General features: G+C 41.1%; 1 protein-coding gene across 2 annotated transcripts in view; it reads right to left on the bottom strand.

Moving 5' to 3' along the window:
* Window positions 1-19,424, bottom strand: part of vps50 (VPS50 EARP/GARPII complex subunit) — a 113,329-nt gene that overhangs the window by 52,473 nt on the left and 41,432 nt on the right. For both annotated transcript variants that reach the window (XM_085792050.1, XM_085792051.1), the window contains exons 12-13: window positions 16,332-16,472; window positions 7,073-7,205 (exon numbers count right to left, since the gene is read on the bottom strand). In XM_085792050.1, the coding sequence (XP_085648176.1) occupies window positions 7,073-7,205; window positions 16,332-16,472 (274 nt within the window). The remainder of the gene's footprint in view (window positions 1-7,072; window positions 7,206-16,331; window positions 16,473-19,424) is intronic.

The raw sequence follows: 19,424 nt of genomic DNA, 5'->3' as shown, positions 1-19,424 counted from the left end.
TATATCATGGGCTCTGACCACAGACACAACATTTGCAGTGAAATCTATGGTGTGCAACACAGACCCAGATGAACCAGGGACTGCAAAATCTGTAGACTTTCAGTTAATACATTAATGAAGGGGAACTCTACCCATTTGCATTTTTAAATTTTAGATTTGACCCACTATACAGTACATCTATGATCTCTTAACACCATATTCTTCAGGTCAATCATCTAGGTCCTCCTCTTTTAAAAAAACACTGTTATCTAGACAAGCTTTTAGTTGATTGGATGCTTTTCTTATGTTATTTTATTGGCATGTATTTATATTTTTAATGTGATGTATCTATTTTGTGTTATTTTAATTTGCCCTATTTTGCCACTGCACTTTTATTTATTATTATTATTTTATTTTATATACAGGATCGACCCCGCCACCTGGGGTCAATCCTGTGCAGAAGACCTTTCAAATATTTGGGATATTTACCATCATGTCCTATTTTCAAATCATGCCACTGCACTTTTATTGTAAAGCACTTCGGGATTTTATCTGCGCAAAGTGCTATACAGTATAAATAAAGATTACTTAGATGTGAAAACAGCTCAACCGGGTGTTTTGTGGCTCCAGAGGGAGTTAATATGAAATCTGTATTTCCTCTTGTCTTCACTCTCTCTCTATGGTTGAGGCTACATTACTCATTACAAGCATATCAGTACCCAAACATCTGACACGGTTGTCCATGGTCCCGTTGCAGCGTGGGTAGGCCTCAGATTTTGAGAAGGGAGAAAGAATGAAAAGGATGATACCTTTGGTTCTGCTGCATCCATTCTGATCTTTTTTTCATTGTTCACTGTGATTCTTTAAGTGTTACAGGTGATGATCTCCTCTTTTCATAATAATTTCAGTCAAAATCAGTCATCAATTAATGAGTAACGTCCCTATTAGCTGATCGCCTCTGTAACAGAAACAAAGCAGAAGAGGAACTCTGTCCTATGCGGAACACTTTTGCCCTACAAGGTTTTCTGACTCAATTGCTCATTTTATCAGTCTGCATGCAGACCGACACTTTACCCGCAGGACCTTTGTTAATCGTACTCTGCGGCATACAATTATCAGCACAAAGGATGTGCACAGCCATATATGGATTCTGACAGAAGGCCTAATACAAGTGAAAAGAAAAGTCCCCATGAGGAATCCCTGTCAAGTTTCATCTGCTGCAATAGATCAGAACAATGGGTTTCCCCTCAAACATCATTAATGGGTAAGGGCATGTCTCAGATTGGTTCGACAAGACAAGAAGTCTATCCTAGCATTAAGTCTTCTACATAAGTCTTCATTAACTGCAACTGTTAAAAAACAAACTAACTCATGGGCATTATTTTTATGTTATCTATTTTTGTCTCACAAAATATATCTCCAATATTTGCCGCCATATCCAACAGTTAAAGAGCTCCAGTAAACTTTGTTAGTAATGTGCCCTGTTTCATGAGCAGAAGTTGAACCATGAGTCAAACCAACTATTTCAATAACACTGATTAATTATTAACTGGTCTTATCCCACAGGAGATGGACAGCCCCTCCTATCTCCAAGCACTACACCAGAAATCCTGTTTGGTGGATGAGGAGAGACATGTATAACAGTTGATCTGGCTGGCAGTGGTACGTCTATCCTCTCTCACCGACTGATGACACTCATCACACTCAGAAATGGATGCGACCATGAATGATAACCACTTCTGATTTCCCTTGGTGTCAAATATGTGTTTTCATTTCCCAGACATGTCTGCCATTATTTGAAGTGAGGTTATGCATCTGAAATCTCCATCCTTTTACATTGGCTGCACAGATACTGCTGCCATGTTACAGCAAAGACTCGTCAGGATTTCTAAAAATGACAGTGTGACGTTGTTTAATAAAGCATGTCTGGGAATTTCAGTGAACGCTCCAAACCGGCGGGTTTTTGGCATTCCGATAATACTTGCTGTAATTTGAGTCATTAATAGAGACAGAAATGAGAACAATTGGATCATTCACCAAAAAACAAAAGAAAAGAGAGCTCGGTAGACATGGTGAGACACGGCATCTTGACATATCTGGGTTTCATTTAATGAGCACAGGATTGGTAGTGAGACAGGTGACAGAGGTGTGAGGAGGAGAGAGCAGGGAATTTTGGAGCATATGAAATAAAACTGAAGGTGAGAGAGCAGAGATTGTCGCTAAGTAACTGGTGATACAAAACTGAGAGGGATAGGTGTGACAGAAAGAGTAAGGCTGAGTTAATGGAGGAAAGATATGGACTGGTAACTGCCGACCTATAAATACAGTAGCATATAAACTCTACTATATAAATGATCTATGTTTCTTCCAAACTTGGGAATTACATCAAACTTGATTCGTACTGTGGTGTTCTTTATGAGATTATGTACTTGAATGTGAGATGTGTGAAGTACAGTTACTGCTGTAGGCTATTTTATTTTTATTTTTTCTATCCTTGAAATGTTTTTTATTGTGTTACAATGTGTTCTGTTGTTGTGTGACATGTCTATGGTGGTGAAACCAAAGAGGAATTTCCACTCAGTGGATAATAAAGTTTTCGTAATCGTAATCATAATCAATACTGTCCAATATCCAATGTTTTAAGAGTGGATTTATCAACACATAATTAGTCATAAAACATACTAAAGTTAATGGTGTATTTGGGTGGTTTACAATGAATTTATGAACAACAGCCTTTTTTTTAAATTTCATTTAACAAATTCTTTATTTCACGTGCTCCTTTTACACCAACAACTAGCCTACAACCCCTGGCAAAAAGTTGTTAAATTTTGTAGAACAAGGACAAATCAAAGGCCATCATTAACACCTAAACAGAGAAAAACAAAGGTTACAGTGGGCTAATGAAAAGCAATCATGGACTGTGATTAATTTTCTGAAGGAAAATTTTCATGGTTTTGCTCAATGGCAAGATTCTTTTATCATCTTGAAAGATGACATCATCGTTGCCAAACATCATTTCAATCCATGGAATAAGAAAAGTGTCCAAAATGTCCATGTAAACTTGTGCATTTATTGAAGATGTAATGACTGCCATCTCCCCTGTGCCTTTACCTGACATGCAGCCCTTATATCATCAATGGCCGTGGAAATGTGCATGTTTTCTGCAGAGTTCCAGTATTATCTCCTTGCCCAATGCAGATTCGTCAATATCACTTTCATCCAGTCATCCACAGTCCATGATTGCTTTTCATTAGCCCACTTTGTTTGTCTTTTCTGTATGTAAATCCCATTTCCTTTAGGCAGTGTCTTACAGTTCGGTCACAGACGTTGACTCCAGTTTCCACCCATTTGTTCCTCATTTGTGTTCTTGTGAGTTTTCTGTTTTCAAAACATATTGCTTTAAGTTTTCTATCTTGACGCTACCAGTCCATTTCCTCTACTTGATCTAAAAAATAACAAAGACTGACACAACAATTTTCTTTCTTGCTTTCTTTTAAGTGTCTCTTAAAGCCAGTTTGAATAAAAAATAGTTTTGTGGCATGTCTGTGAGTGAACACAATGAATGGTGAGTGGTGATTCCATAATTTTTGCCAGGGGTTATATATATCATCAGTGTTTCCATAAACTGTTGTTGCTGCTATAGTTTGTGACTTGATTTGAGTATGGGCGGCCTCACCAGGTCAACTACTGAGAAAGTCTTAATAATGGTTGTTAGAAAGTGCTACGACAGAGAGGGAGGAGAAGCTAAATGAGAGGGAAAGCCGGTGCAAATCCAGTGAGGTGAAAGCCGTGTTTGACCTGGCGGCAGTGGCAGTGTGGGTAACAGAGTTCTGACTCACAACCACATGACAAACAGCCACGGGGGCTTTGGATCCCCACTGCACTCCAAGTGTGACTCATAAGCTGCAGCGTGTGCATGACTTAGCAGAAACCTGTGAAAGTTTACCAACAGAAAAGTCTAAAGTTGCCTGCTGGTTTCTAAATATATAACACCACAGTACACCACCCATCTAAATGCTCTTTCATCAAACCGTATTGGCATGGCACGACAGCCATCACTGTAAATGGGATTCAAAGTATTTTCTGTCATTTCCCACAGATGACAGCAATTTGAAGGATGACCTAATGAATAAATTAATTCAAAAATGAGGGAGCATTTTTATACAACTTTTTTATTTTATTTTGGAAACCAGCTCTGCATAGCTGGAAAGCAGTGTCCCAACTGCACTGCGCCACATGGTTAAAATATCCCACTTAACTCCAGGGGATTACATCCCATCAAACCTGTCACCATGTGCACTTTTAATCAGTGGTGATTTAACGCAGTCTGAGCATAAAAAGAAAAATGTTTTTATTCACATGTGAACCCTGATGTGTTGGAAGGGTTTGGTAATGATACATAAGTGTAGGTTTGCACCTGAAAGTCCTTTAAAAAGAGATGCATTTAAAGGGCATGGGAATAATTTGATTAAATTGATGATATGTCATGTGGACTCAGGGGAGGGGAGGTCTGCATGAAAACAGAATTAAGAGCATCAGTCAAAAATAAAATAAATTGCAATACTGTATGTAGCGAGAGATGTTAGAAAACCGTAGGTTGTTTGAAATTGCATACTGCACGGTTTTGTTTATATGCTGTGTTACTAGTGAACACTAATGAGGCGTGAAGGCCAATTCACAGCCTGAGTGCTGAAAACTGATGGTTTTCTTTATCATGGCAGAGCAGGCAGCTTCCATACGTACCGATATTAGACTGCATGTTTCATGGCCCTGTACTCTGAATGAACATGTAACAGATATACATGTGCCGGTCATGGTTGTTTACTCTCACACAGTCAAATGCTTTCACACAGACAGAGCGACGCCCCCCCGTGCCTGACAGCCATCAGCGCTGATCAAGCATGACAGAGTGTGTGCTCCGGCAGTAAATCCATCCTGTCAGGCAGGGATATGACCCTGTTCCTATTTTGCTTCCTGAAACAACCTTTTCCTTCATCAAGTGGACCAGATTAATTACTGAAACATTAGACTGACCAGCTCAATATATCAAGTGGCTGCAGGTCTAAATTCAACGGGGATGCTCTTTTTAATGAGAAGAGAGAGGTACATGTGTCCTTAGGTGTGTGGCCGACAGAGTGGGGGGGGTCAGAGTGATCTTCAGTGGGTGTGACTGTTGGGCCTGTCACGGTAAAACACTCTTCGACAAATGAGACAAAGCTTGTACAGTCAATCACTGCTCTGATGGAGCTCACGCGCACACAGCCCCGAGGATAAAGAGATAAAAGGTGAAAGCCAGGACAGAGTCAGGGTCTGGGTCACCTTTACACAGAGGACAGAGGTGACAGCCAATCAAACAGTGAGATGATGGATGGACCTCATGAAGGGAAACGTGGTGTGTGTCCTTTTCCCCTGCCAGGATCCTGAGGACTTAGCATTTTAGCAACCATTCCCTCTTGTTTCCTCACCCATCCAATAATGAATTCGGTACAGTATGGGAAATGGAAATGAGCTATCTTTCAATATGCTGCAGGAAGGCACAGGCTAATGTGACAGTCCTCCATTTGAAGCTAAAATCTGACACCGTCTATGGCAAGACAAATGATCATAACAGTGATGAGGTAAAAAAAAAAAGAAAAAAGTGCTCTAAAACCAAATCCAGCATGGCTCCTTTTCTTACACTGGTAAGAAATTTGACTTCCTGTGGAGCTTACTGCTAAACCGCAAAGTATGTATTGCCTTGACAACAGAGCTTCTCTGGGCTGATGTTTTCACATCTGGCAGGATGGATGGGAGCAGCAACACAAGCAAGACTTTTCTTGTTGATCCAGACGTAAGCTTTGGGTTTGGACAGATGTGGTGCGCTGCCGTCTTGCTGTTCTTAATGGGCTGTAACTTGAGTGCAGCTAGTTTCCAGGGGAGGAGTCAGTGTCCTTTATACTGTTATTATTTAAAAATAAAAAAAAATCTCCCCTGAAATGATAAAGACACATCTGGATGAAACTAGAAGGTCAATAAGGTCACTGTAGACAATATTAATCACTTACAGCATTGTCAATGAGACAATTTTACTCCAATCTCACTGTTGTCTATTTGTGTTAAGTTATTCATTATTAACTTCTAAAGCTCAATTGGAAAACCTTGTTTCAATTGGCACGCAACGAGAACAAACTCAAAGTCACACATGACACATTACCATAGGAAAAATACATACATCATTCATGGTTCATCGTGCACCTGTGCATACAGTTATCCTTGAAGCCATACGACTGGGTCACACTAATCCCACCATGGGAATTCAATAATATGTAAATATAATTTATATTCATGTACTTAGAACAGACAGTTAACCTGTTTTAAATTTGGTTATGCTAGAGAAATAACGCAGACAAAAGACTTGATTATCAACAAGGTGAAACCTTAAAGCAGCAGTTGTAAAAACACAATGCACACCTCTTTCACTGCTGTGGAGCTGTTTTACCAGGGACAATCAGAAGTGATTATTCTGCTACTGACTCATTCAATCACCTGCACACTGAAAGAGAGCTTATTAAATGCAACAAAATGTGTGCCTCTACACTACACTGTTGCTGCACTGAAGCACCAATACACATTACACTTGTCTTCACCTCTCATACGCCGGGGTTCTATATTTTTTTCCTGTAAACTTAAACTCTATATTGAAATCAAACAGCCAAGAAGAGAGTATCACTCTTAAGAGTGTGGAGAAAGCTGACCCCATTTTCACACGAGTCACTGTAGACTTCAATCTGTGAATTACTTTTTCATCTCGGGGTATAGGGAGCAGATTTGGTGTTTTATGAAAAAATGTCTAAATGAAAAACTATAGAGGAAGCAGGTGACAAAGAGAGATTTGGGAGTGAAAATGAAAAAAAAAAAGGGAGCATTTGAGGCAGCAAATATTAGCTTGTGCAAGAAGACATAGGGTGTGAACGAAGTGAAAGTCATGTGCGCCCTCTGCGGGATCTGGTACACACATCTTTTATGTCTGCACTCTGCAAACTTTTGCTCCCAAACATCAACGGATTTGTAAAAAAAACCTGGGAAACATGGGCTTTGAGGTGCGGTCTCTTACCTGCTGTGGGTGTGTTCTCCTGTTTGTCGTGCTCCTCGTGCCACTGCATGGTGCGGTGGTAGCTCAGCATCACCTCCCACAATGCCTTGCAGAGATCCGTCAGGCAGGGAATGTAGCTGTCCGGGGTGATGTGCTGCCAACGGAGAAGCGATGAGGACACGGTCACTGTTGCTCTTTGAAAACATATTACATAATATATTCCGATGACTCTGTGCAATTCAATTCCTCTGTCGTACGTGGTTCTGCAGTGTTGTGCACATACACACACACACACACACACACACACACACACACACACACACACACACACACACACACACACACACATACACATATACACACAGTGTCTGACTACTTTAAAAATAAATTGATATAAAAAGATTCTCAGACCCCCCAAAAAAAGATAATGTGATCAGCTGTGCTCTACATTAGATCTAATTAAAGCCTGCTTAGACTCATCAGTCAAGGCCAGTGTATTGGAAAACATCTATCTTCTGTGTGGCTAAAAACACTTTCATCTTATGTAAGGCCTAATTAATGTTAGAACAAATCAAAATAAGGATGTGAAGAAAGAACGTGCCTTACTAATATTCAGTACATACATTAAACATCTCACATTTGCCGTCATTACATAAAGCAACTGGAGTGTCACAGAGCTTTTCATTCTCAGAACAATAATATAATGCAGTGTTTTTCAACCTTGGGGTCAGGACCCCACGTGGGGTCGCCTAAAATTATGATTAAAAACACCACGCACAAACTTAAAGGGATAGTTCACCCAAAATTCAAATTTCACTCATTATCTACTCACCCTCATGTCAACTAAGAGCTGTGAGAATTTTCAGAGTCCTCCGTGCCTTCTCTGAGTTACGAATGGATACCACTTTTCTTCGTCCAAAAAGACACACCAAAAAACAACAATTTCTCATGTTGGGGCTTCAATACAAAAGGGACATTACAGACGAGCTGTGTGGAGGTATTTGGATGTTTTTTGGTGTGTCTTTTTGGACGAGGAAAAGTGGTATCCATTGACAACCATTATATGGACAAACTAACTCAGAGAAGGCACGGAGGACAATTCTCACAGCTCTTAGTTGACATGAGGGTGAGTAGATGAGTGAAATTTGAATTTTGGGTGAACTATCCCTTTAAACAACAGTATTCTATACTTTAACGTTCTCAGATATAAATTGAGTTCAAATAAAATGCAGCATATAAAAATATCTGAGCTGACACATCTTGATTGATGAAGCGTTGGGAACCACTGATATAATGTGTGCTCATAGTAACAGCACTTGCTCATATACTCGTATATAAAGCATTTTTGCCTCTTCCATATAATGTTTGTGTAAGAGCATATGTATATGAATCCCAGTACTGTAGATGTGTGACATGTCTACTGCATGTAGGTGGATAATCAACCACTGTCTATGGACCAGCTTTAATATTATGTTCATACGCTTCAGACCCTGAAGTGAGTTATTGCTTTCATAAAATGTCAACTTTATTATTCCTGCAAATGATGAGCCAGCGCGTCGTCCTACAGCACATGCGAGTATTCACTGTCCATTTACAAACTTGGTATGTGACCGATAATTCTTCCAGTAAAATGGCCCCATGTGATAATGTGTTTTAAGAGATTTCATTTTTCTTCTTTGTGACAAATAAATACCGGTAACTGCCTCCCGAAGCTAACTGTCTGACAATGTCACTTCATCCGTGGAATAACCGCTGAGCTCTGTGCGTAATCGCAGTGTTAATAATACTGGAGGGGGGGGTAACGCGCTGCTGTTTTTCCTGCACATATCCAGACAGCCTGGAAAAAAGGTTTTTGCGTGTGTTCTGTTAAAAAGTTTGGACCACCTAAGAAAAGTGCAGTTGGCACAACGGTAGCCACTGACACAGTTCAAGGCTCAACAGAACAACTTGCCAACAGAGCCCTGTCAACATGCTCACAGAGAAATTAATCACTGCCAGATGAAACAGTGCTGTCGACAGCAGCCGCACTTTTCCTTTGTGTAAAAAAAAGAGGAAAAAAAACGATAATGGAGAAGGGTTTGTAGAGCCCTGCTGGCTTTCGCGAAAGCATTGTGAATTCTATAGCACAAGCCTCGTGCACTGGGTGGCTGCTGAGAGAGAAAACAGTGCAGTGCAATAAAGACCCCCCCCCTCCCTTGACTCTGTGAAGAAGATCGGTAGTGAAGACCCACACCTTCTCCTGGCTTTTTGCTCTGGCTTGTCTGAGGGAGGCTGAAGGACAAAATACTACTTGCCAGGACAATCTCTCAACAGAGCATCTCTTAGTGAGACGTCTGGAGGAGATTCATGACTGCGAGCCATCAGCAAGAAGGTTTGATCTTAAAAGATGCTGACAGACCTGTTTGTCTGTGGTGTTTAAACAGAGCAACAGGTGCAGATCCATAATTCCCAGACAGGGTTTCAGACTGATATTTTTACTGGTTGTACTGGTGCTATGAACTATTAACACCTTCTTTTTTCCTGCAACGTGGTATCAGTATCAGGATATTCAACATTCACTGGCTACAACCCAAATCAAGAAGGCAATCTCATTGGCTTAATTTTCTTTTCAAATGTATTCAGTTGTCCTCCTTATTTAAAGGGATAGTTCAACATTTTGGCAAACTGGCCCATTGCCATAATCCCTATAGTCATAGCAGTAGGTTCGTTACCTTTAATTGTCGGTGCAAGCTATTTTTAGAACCGCCGAGCTGCTCAGAGCTACACTACGGAGGCTCATGGGATTTCTTGGTTTCCCTCATCAAACTCATCAAATACACAATCCAACAACTCCAAAACGCTCTGGTGGACAAGTTGTAACCTGTACATTCACCACGCTATGAGATAATAACACAACGTTACGAGACAGAGTTGTTTTCGAGGCAAATGCAAAGGCTGCTTGCCGAAAAAACTGTCCCTGAACGCAACGTGCATCAGCAGTTTTGCATGAATTTACCTCTAAAACAACTCTGTCTGGTAACGTTCTGTTATTATCTCATAGCGTGGTGAATGTGCAGGTCACAACTTGTACACCAGAGCGTTTTGGAGTTGTTGGATTGTTGAGTTTGATGAGGGAAACCAATAAATCCGATTAGCCTCTGTAGTGTAGCGCTGAGCAGCTTGCGGCTCTACTCCACCATTCTAAAAATAGCCTGCACCGACAATTAAAGGTAACGAACCTACTGCTATGACTATAGGGATACAATGGGATGGGCCAATTTGCCAAAATGTTGAACTATCCCTTTAAAAGAACTTGTGATTCCATACAATTGAATTCGCCCACTCAGACATATGAACCTCCCTTTTTTCTTTGTTCCTAGATTCTCAAGAGGTTGGTAAAAGGTCATTCCAATATAAAGCCCCATCGGATTGGAAGATCTCCCTCCTTCTTTGCGTTCTATTACCTCTTTTCATTGTTTCAGGATGTCACTAAACTTATATCTTAAAACAAATTGCTCATGTTTTAATTTATTCATTTATTGTTATTCTTTCTTTCTCCATTTTCGTTATTTCATTATTCCTACCATGTTATTCAATATCTCTATTCTGCTTGTTGGACTTATGTGGGTAGGGGTGGTGTGTGGGAGTGTGTGAGCAAGATGTCTGTACTTGTTTGTATCTGTCATGTTATGTATGTCTATAATGTAATGTAGTGTATTGCTGTTATGTGTTCTATGTATATGTCTGTCTTGGGACCCCCTTGAAAATGAGATGCTACATCTCAAGGGGCTATCCTTTAGTAAATTCAAATTCAATCTTATATTGTCAGTGACTCTGTCATAGATTTCATATGCTTCGGTGGTGAAGTCAGTGTCAGCTTGATTTATTATTCATCGTTTATTATTTACCTTTATTTTACCAGGAAGTCCCATTGAGATCAGAAATCTCTTCTGCAAGAGACCTGGCCAAGGTAGCAGCCATACAGTAAACGATCAGCACAATAAACAATAAAACTAAATGTCAGATACTCAAACACAGCAGCCACTCCAGAAGAACAATGACATTCCACCCTCACTTTTTCTCTGTATCGGTGCTGTAAACTCAGCACAGGTGCTAGTGATGAATGGCCTACTTAACTGGTGGCTTTTATATATTCTATTCATGTCTTCTTAAGTGTTTTTTCTCTTCAGTTTTTTGGAGGAAAACAGTATTTAACAGCGATGGCAACTGCAGGGTCACGTACACGAGAGCAGTAAAGATCTAATACCGGCTGTCGTCAGGGTGTATGAGCACCGCTTGAGCCATCAACACCACAAACCATTAAATAACAGCTGCTGTTGCTCCCTGTCGACACTTTTGTCCCTTGTTGGTTCAATACAGAGCAGAACAACTTACTGTGTTCAGACCTGCAGCACTGACACGGTGCTGTGGAACTGTAGCGTGTAAAAGGGCTAATCTCTACATTACATTACAGGGAACAGAATGTTTTTAGAGCAAAAACATTAACATTGACCCTGTAAAACCACACTAAATATGCTTTTCACTATTATTATGTCTTCATTGTTTACTGGCTTCATTGCCACAGCATGACCAGAGAGTCTGACCTAAAAGGAGGAAAAACTTGGCTGGAGTTACAAGCAGCAGACTCCAGCGGTTAGATAGGTAAGCTAATGAACCAGTTCTGACAAAACCAAGCCTGCGTTTGACATTCCCAGTTCTCCACCCGCCAACCTTATCAGAGCAGGAGGTTGCCAAGCAACTGGGCTAAGGGGAGATGACGAGGGGGTGAGAGGTCTGAGTGTGTGTGTGGGTTAAGATCCTCAGTGGGTATGAAGAGGTGACCTCAGGTATACCTCATCTGTATGTGTGTGTTAAAGACAAGAGGGGAAAAAACACATATTCTTATAGTTTCTAATTGACGCTGAACATCAACTCTGCCAGATGTGTCCTTTTACAGTAGTTCACTGGCAAGATCTCGAGGGAGGTAAGGATCTATTTTGTAACAGCCATTTAGTTTTCTGCATGTAATTACCTATCATTACGTTCATAACATGTGCCAAGTTGTGTCAGAGGGGCTCGGAAAGACAAAGCACTGAGTGGTTGTTTTTTTTGTTTTTTTCAGTTGTGTGTCATGGGAGGGGGAGTGTGGAGGAGTTCTCATGAAAGAAATGTCACGCACAAAAGAGATGTAGGAGATGTAGGAGCGCAGGTAGCCACGATTTAGCTGATTCACTTTCTTTGTGAAAAGACCCCCCCCCCTCGTTTCAAAAAAGTATAAATAAACAGATTAACCTGCAAGAGATCAAAACCACAGTCAGCAATCTGTAGAGCTGCTGTGCCAGCAAAGAAACAGTACAGCAAACTCTGCTCAAGACATTTCTCTCTTTCTCAAACACAAATACTCTGCATCACAACTTAGTGAAGTCAGAGGATCACTGTTTGCTAAATGAATCATTTGACAAGTGTGAGCAAAGGAAATGTTTAATGTTGTCAGTGCACAGACTGCGACGAGGTTACTTCTGTTGTGAGAAGCACTGACAGGTCTGGTAAAAGCGTAAAAGAGTCTTCATCTAACAAAGTGCGTGGAATCAGCTCATCCTCCTCTTGTAAAACAGAAATAAAAACGGCCTACAGTATGTGCTGTTCTGCCATTATCTGCTTCAGTTCTGTTGCTCATATATGATTCAACCCACTTACTCGCTCTGTTGTCAGAGTCAGTACATTTAATCTTATCAAAGCAAATGGAGCAGCCAACACAAAAATACTTTTGATAACTCGATAGGGCAGAGTCACTGCTTCTTTTTTATTATATAAATATTATTAACCATGCTTGAAAACCAGATTAAAGAGTGGGAATTTGACACTGAAACATGATTTGGCTACTTCTCGCTGCAATAGCTTTAATGTGCTCAAAAATATTCATAACACTTGACTTAACAACTTGACTCAAGTCCATATGGGATTCAAAGAGACCAAAATCCTCCACAGAGGAGAAAAAGATTGGATATCCTGACCTGTCATGATGATCAAAAATCAAACATAAGATTCAACTGGAGGAAAAAAAGTAGATTCATTTCATTTTGGACTAAAGCTATCAGCAGCAGCAACAGTAGACTCACACATGACAATGAATAGACCAACACCATGATCTCTGAATCCACTCTGTCCGATCTGTCGCCAACAGCACTAAAGGGTAAAGGCCAGCCTTTTTTATGTTTTGGCCCCTTGGCATTTTGCACTAGTATTATATCATTTTAAATTATGTATTGCACTTAAATGAAGTAGCACAGTATTTAACCTGTGTCTAGGTTAAATACTTGTAGCGTATATTCTATTGTTTTAGACATTGTAGGATACATTTGATCATATACTTCCCCTTTGTATCCTATTTATCTCCCTTGCACATTCCCCTTTGGAGCATCCTGGCAGAAGAATTTCCTTCGGGATGAATAAAGTTCTATCGATCGATCTATCTATCTATCTATCTATCTATCTATCTATCTATCTATCTATCTATCTATCTATCTATCTATCTATCTATCTATCTATCTATTCTATCATAGGCTGATTTCTCTATTAACACTATAGCTATAGCCCCATTAACAGTTTCAGATGACAAAGTTTTTACACGCAAAGTTTAAGGGTTTTGCTCAAGTATTCGTCCTCCTCTCCTACGACTCCTCTCGGAGTGAAGTGGTTTATTTCCATGAGGAGAAAAATCAGACAGACCTGGGGATTGATAAGGAGTGAGGCCAGCCAATAATGATGAGATGCCGATGTAAAATTAATAAGACCCTTTCACGATCAGAATTGACCTTTCTGAGTGTTCCCATTTCCCTTGAATTTTAAGCTGCATAACAAAGAGGAAAGTTCAGAGGTGCTAAGGTGGCTCTCACATTAACATAACCTTTATTTATTAGTGCAACAACAACAGAATAAGTTGAACCACACCAAACTATTTAAACTCCTTCCTTTTTTTCTTTTTTTACTTCGTGATACTCATAGCCAGGGAGAAGCTGGAGACTCAGTCAGAAAGTCAGTGAGTGGCGAATGCAGAATCCCAAACAACCACAGAGAGGGACACTGAAGGGCATTTCAAATACTCAGGCATCAGACAGGATGAGCTTTCAAGCCCATCTTCATATTTTCAGTACCACTTTAAAACCTCAACACCTCAGTCCTGTGTGTGTGTGTGTGTGTGAACCACATAAACCACACATACATTTTTCTGGTTTTATTGTTTTACAGGCAGGTGCATAAGTGCCTTAAATAAAACAGTCAAGCTAAGGAGTGAAAGTAACCACGGTGCATCCCAGCGGCTGTAAACGCTGTCAGCATCACAGATGAACTGCATGTGGGTGTTCACCAACCTCTTCATGCGAGTGTGTGCGTGCATTCGTGTGTGTGTGTGCGAGCGCGCGCCGCCGCCCCATCAATCACAATCACACAGCCCAGAGTGTGAGGACACATCCCATCAATCTAAAGTTGGTGCGGGTGTTGGTTCACTCCGTGTGTGTATGTGCGCTTGTGAAACGAGTGGGATCATCCAGGCGACGCAGCGCGCCGGCAGAATATCTATCAAACACAAGTAAACATAAGGATGTGTCTGTAACTAACACACAGTAATGCAGACAGCGGATTTCCAGTGAGTCGAACAACAATTAGGTCCACAGGAAAAAAAAAAAAAAAAAAGAGAGACAACCACAGAAAAGTATGAAAAGTTGAATCCATCCCTACGGCTTGAGGGAAAAAGAGTGTTTTGTTTCACCGACTGTAAAAAAAAATATACAATATTCGTCATCACAGGAGCTCGTGAAAGTCAGCTGAAATATGGATATAGTCCAAAAATGTTCCTGTCAAAAAACCTAGAGGGGAAGTTTTTGGTGGAAAAAATAACCTCAAAATAGAAAGATTCAGAATCTTCCAATTCCTCCTGAACGGTGTCTTATCTTATCTGTCAAAATTCATTTTTTGATGACAGATTAAATTCAGGCATGATTTTATACGCAGACAGCTTTATCATGGATTCGATTTTTTTTTTTCACCACAACTCTTTATCAAAACTTGATTTAGGTGAGGTCCTCCAGGCTGATGCCACATTATAGATAATCTCACTATGATAAAGGGGAAAAAGTGTTTTTTTTTTTTAGATATTTATCTTAAATAATCTTTATACACCAGTGAAATATAAATGAGGAATTCTTCAGTATATCATTCACGTAAAGTTATGGTCGGAAGCATTCAAGAGCAAACTGTAAATAGATATTACTGTTGAGAATCGCAGCGTGGTATATTTACAGTGTCACCGTCTGTGATGCATCTATAGCGACTCCAGTAAAAGCAGCAGAGCACATCATCCATAACAGCAGGCAGCTAACAAGCTAACCTCACTTCCCTTGCAAACAAACCCCACAACAGTGAGACTGCAACAGTGAAATAATTAACATTTACTCAGCATTGCTTTATCATGGTTACATTCTCGAGCCCAGCCCGAAGTGACAGCTAAACTCTTGGAAACATCCTGCCTGTCGGCTCCAATGCAGCCTCGCACTAACACCTCCGGATCTGTGACCAAAAAGAAGCCTTGACCTGGAACTCCGAGGCTTTATCTCTTCTTCAACGGGGGGAAGAAGAGAGGAGGCAGCGGAGAAGCGGGGAGAGGCAGCACAAAGGTAAGAGGTAAAGAGCAGGGCACTGTGGGAAAATGCCCCAGTTAAAAACGGTGCAGTCAAAACAGCGGGGCGGGTGAGGGATGAAAAGACTGGCAGCTGATATATCAAAAGAGAGTGTAAATAAAGAAAATGTCCCCTCAGATGGGGCTGTGATCACCTTTAACCATTCTCCTACAGTACATACCCTTCAACACTGTAGGTCAGACTGCGACACGGCCCCTGGGGGAGGAAAACGTACTCCGAGTCCCGGCCAGTTCATGATGGAATCACCGAGTTATGGCTCACTGGGCATGCAAATGTGATTTATTTTCATCTTGGGGGGCATTTTTCGCTTGGATACGAGGCAATGAGGAAGCTAAGGGACAGTGAGGCTTGCTGTGAGTGAAAATGTGTGTGTGTTGGTGTGGGGCGGTGTGTGTGTGTGCCCAGCAGTATATTATAAGTTATTTCATCACTTTGCAGGTGGTGTATCGTATTCAGTTTTTTTTTTTACTTAACTGACCGCATGAGTGGTTAGTGTTCTTCACGCTGGCAATCTCATAAAGTGAACTGAGTGTTTTCTTGCAGAAAGCTGCTAAAGTACACACACACACACACACATACACACACACAAACACACATCCTCTTACCGTGCACAGGTCCTTGTATTGCATCTTCTGGAACTTGGTGTCAGCGTTGCCGGCGCAGAGCTCCACGTATCCCAGCACCACCTGGAACACTGTGTTGTGGATGGCCTGGGTGAAGTGCATGTGCAGCTGGTCCATAGCGGTCTGTAGAGAGAGACACACACACCATCATGAAAACCATTATGTCAAGATGTCAGTGCAGATCTGTGAAACAGTGAACAACAGGGAAATTGCCAATCAAACCTCTTGGGAGCGGCGTGCTGTTCGTACTTAATGCTTTGAATTGTTTGCAGACGTGTTATTTGGTTTCATGAGACGACGGAAGAGAAGGCGAGGATAGCTGTAAAAGTCATGTAAACTGCAGTGTGCACATCAGAGTCAAAATGGGAAATTTTGTTCCCAATTTCCATGACATGATCAGATTGCTGTGGAAAGTGTAAAAAAACAAAAAACAAAAGCAGAAAAACGGTGGCAGACACAAATTAGTGACATACATGCTACAGTATAGCAGCACAGCTAGTTGCCTCCAGCACCGTTCACTTGTGACTCCATTTATCTCAGATATATCAGTGCAACATGACCCAGTCTCCACTCCTTCACTGCTACTGAACAACATCTAGCTTTTGTTCATTTTTTGTGCACTGTCTCCCCCTGTTTGTCTCTGTTTCACTTTCCACCGACTCCTGAGGGAAACACCACACGCTTAATGCTCCACTCTGTTTTCCACCTAGTTTTTTTTTTTTTTGGTCCGTTAGTCTTTTGGTTTGAGGTTCTGCACTCTGCTTTGTCATTGCATCCTTATCATTATTAATAAGGGAATGTATTTTTCATGTAACCCCCCAAAAAACCTTCTTAAAGTCCCCCTCCAACCAGCCTTTTTGGTCTTTAAATTGTGATTATGAAGTTTTTAGCCAAAATCATAAAACCTGTGCCATTTCCCAGGGCTCTCCTTCTGCAGAGCAACAGTAGCTCATTAGCAATGCGCCTCTGAGTGGTGGGCGGAGACTGCGCTGCTCTGCACCCATCCAGGGGGTCTTCAACCATGATTTCAAACAAAAAAAAGTCAGTATTTTTTTTTTTTTTTTTGCTTCACTCACTGTTGTTATGCCTTATTTTCTTTCAAAGCCAAACTATATTTACAGTCAATTTCTGTTTTGCAGCTCCCACCCACAGTCTCCCTATAGGACCCAAGTAAATCCAGGACACCAGAGTCACAGGAGACATGGGCGCAGTACTGGGCAAACGCCTATAGGTAGTGGGTGCTGCAGTGTAATTAGATTTTCTTACTGCGAGATTCTGACCGCAAAGTGTTGCCCCCCACCCACCCACCTACCCAACCCCATCCATTCTGGCTGCCTGCTGCCACAGAAGTAATTTAACCCCCTCCCCCCTTTTTTAGAGGGAGTTTCACTTCATCCATCCTAAAGAACACCACAAAAACATCACTGGCTGTAGAAAGCAGACAGGAAAAAAAAGAGGCAACTCAAAATAACAACAATCACACGTTCCTACCTACCACGCTTCAGACACAATTATCAATCAACTGCACAAGCACCGTCCTTCATCTGTGGCTACCTGGGGAAGCTGGGTAATGAGGGTGAGGACCAAGAGACACGTGCAAGAGGAGGATGCAAAGAGGTGATGCTGTGATGCTGATTGCTAGTTCACACAGCTCATTCAAGTCTCCGACTATAAAGTGCCGGATAAAATGTGTTTGTCTTTGAGATGCACCAAAGAAAAAACACTGCAGCAAAAGACTCTAAAGAGAGCGTTTGGCTAATTGTGGTGCAGAGAGTGCAGCAAACAGATTCACCAGGAGCAAAGAGAGATGAAAACAACCAACACTCGGGGGCAACAGGTTCATGGTTAGCTTTAGAGTCCGATAATGCACTGTCATGGAAACAAGAAAAACATGATGTATTGTCAACAAGCCTCATGATGAAGTCTCAACCTCAAGAGGGTCCGTTAATGTCAACAGGCATAAGGCGTATTTGTCATATTTATGTCAACACTGGCTGGTTTCATGTGACAATGACACAGTATGTTTGCTGTTGTATGAGCGCCAGCATGTGAACAGCTACAACTCGTCAACGCCCCTCACACATTAGTGGTGCACAGTGTAACATGCAGAAGGTGGCATGATTTGATTTTATGATGTCTCTCCCATTAATTCTGCACAAATGACTATGGCTATATAACATGTTAAAGCCGCACCGTGAAATTAGAGTAAACTGCCAGTGTCCGCGCAACATTAATTTACCCAATTTAACTCAATTTTCAACTGGCAGGTCTCCATACATACATCAGGTACAATCTGGCTCAGGCCCAACATCAGCACTAAAGCCTCACACTGTAATTACCATCATCTGTTGGCTTCGCTGAGAACGTGCAAGGGCTCAAAACGCCGGAGAAAGAAAGAATGGAGGAGCAGATGCAGAATCACAACGTCCGTATAAACTTGGCCAAAAAGGTGTGATTGATTTTCTAACAGCAGCCTCAGCGCCTCTCTCTCATTCATAGCTGGATGGTGACTCATTTCCAGAGTTATAGGGCCACAATTTCTACCACTTGTTGGAGAAGGGAAGTCACACGTTTATTTAAGGACAGCAAGGGTAATGTAACCAAAAAGTTAGAAAAAAGTCTCATTTACAAGTCAGGCTTTGAGAGGTTTAATCTACCCACTCGAGAGAGAACTGGTACAGAGGAGTAGTGAAAAAGAAAATTGTAGCAGTGAGAATAAAATCAGGGCTGTAAGAGAAAGAGAAAACCGAAATGTACGTCAAAGCATGAGAAAAAGATTAAGGTCAAGTGCGTGGGTTGTGATAGAGAGAGGTCCTAGCATTAGTGATCAACACTTTTTGAGAAGAAAAATGGAGGTGGGATAGGACACCAGAGGCCAAGGTTGAAAGATAGAACGCCGCTGGAAAGGTAATTTTAACTACACTACTTATTTTTTCTTGAAGTTAAGACTTTTACAGTTTCAAATTAACTATTGGCCAAAAACTGTCACATCCAGACATGTTGCTCACTCAATCATCGTTGCTCACTCAATCATCTCTGCCTTTGCAACTTATTTTATGTTATCCAAGGAATATT

The sequence above is a fragment of the Trachurus japonicus genome, chromosome 11, assembly GCF_045865225.1.
Source record: "Trachurus japonicus isolate A0001 chromosome 11, Traja_1.0".
NCBI classification, from domain to species: domain Eukaryota; kingdom Metazoa; phylum Chordata; class Actinopteri; order Carangiformes; family Carangidae; genus Trachurus; species Trachurus japonicus.
Note: the sequence above shows the minus strand (reverse complement) of the source record. Positions and strands in the feature narration are given on the sequence as shown.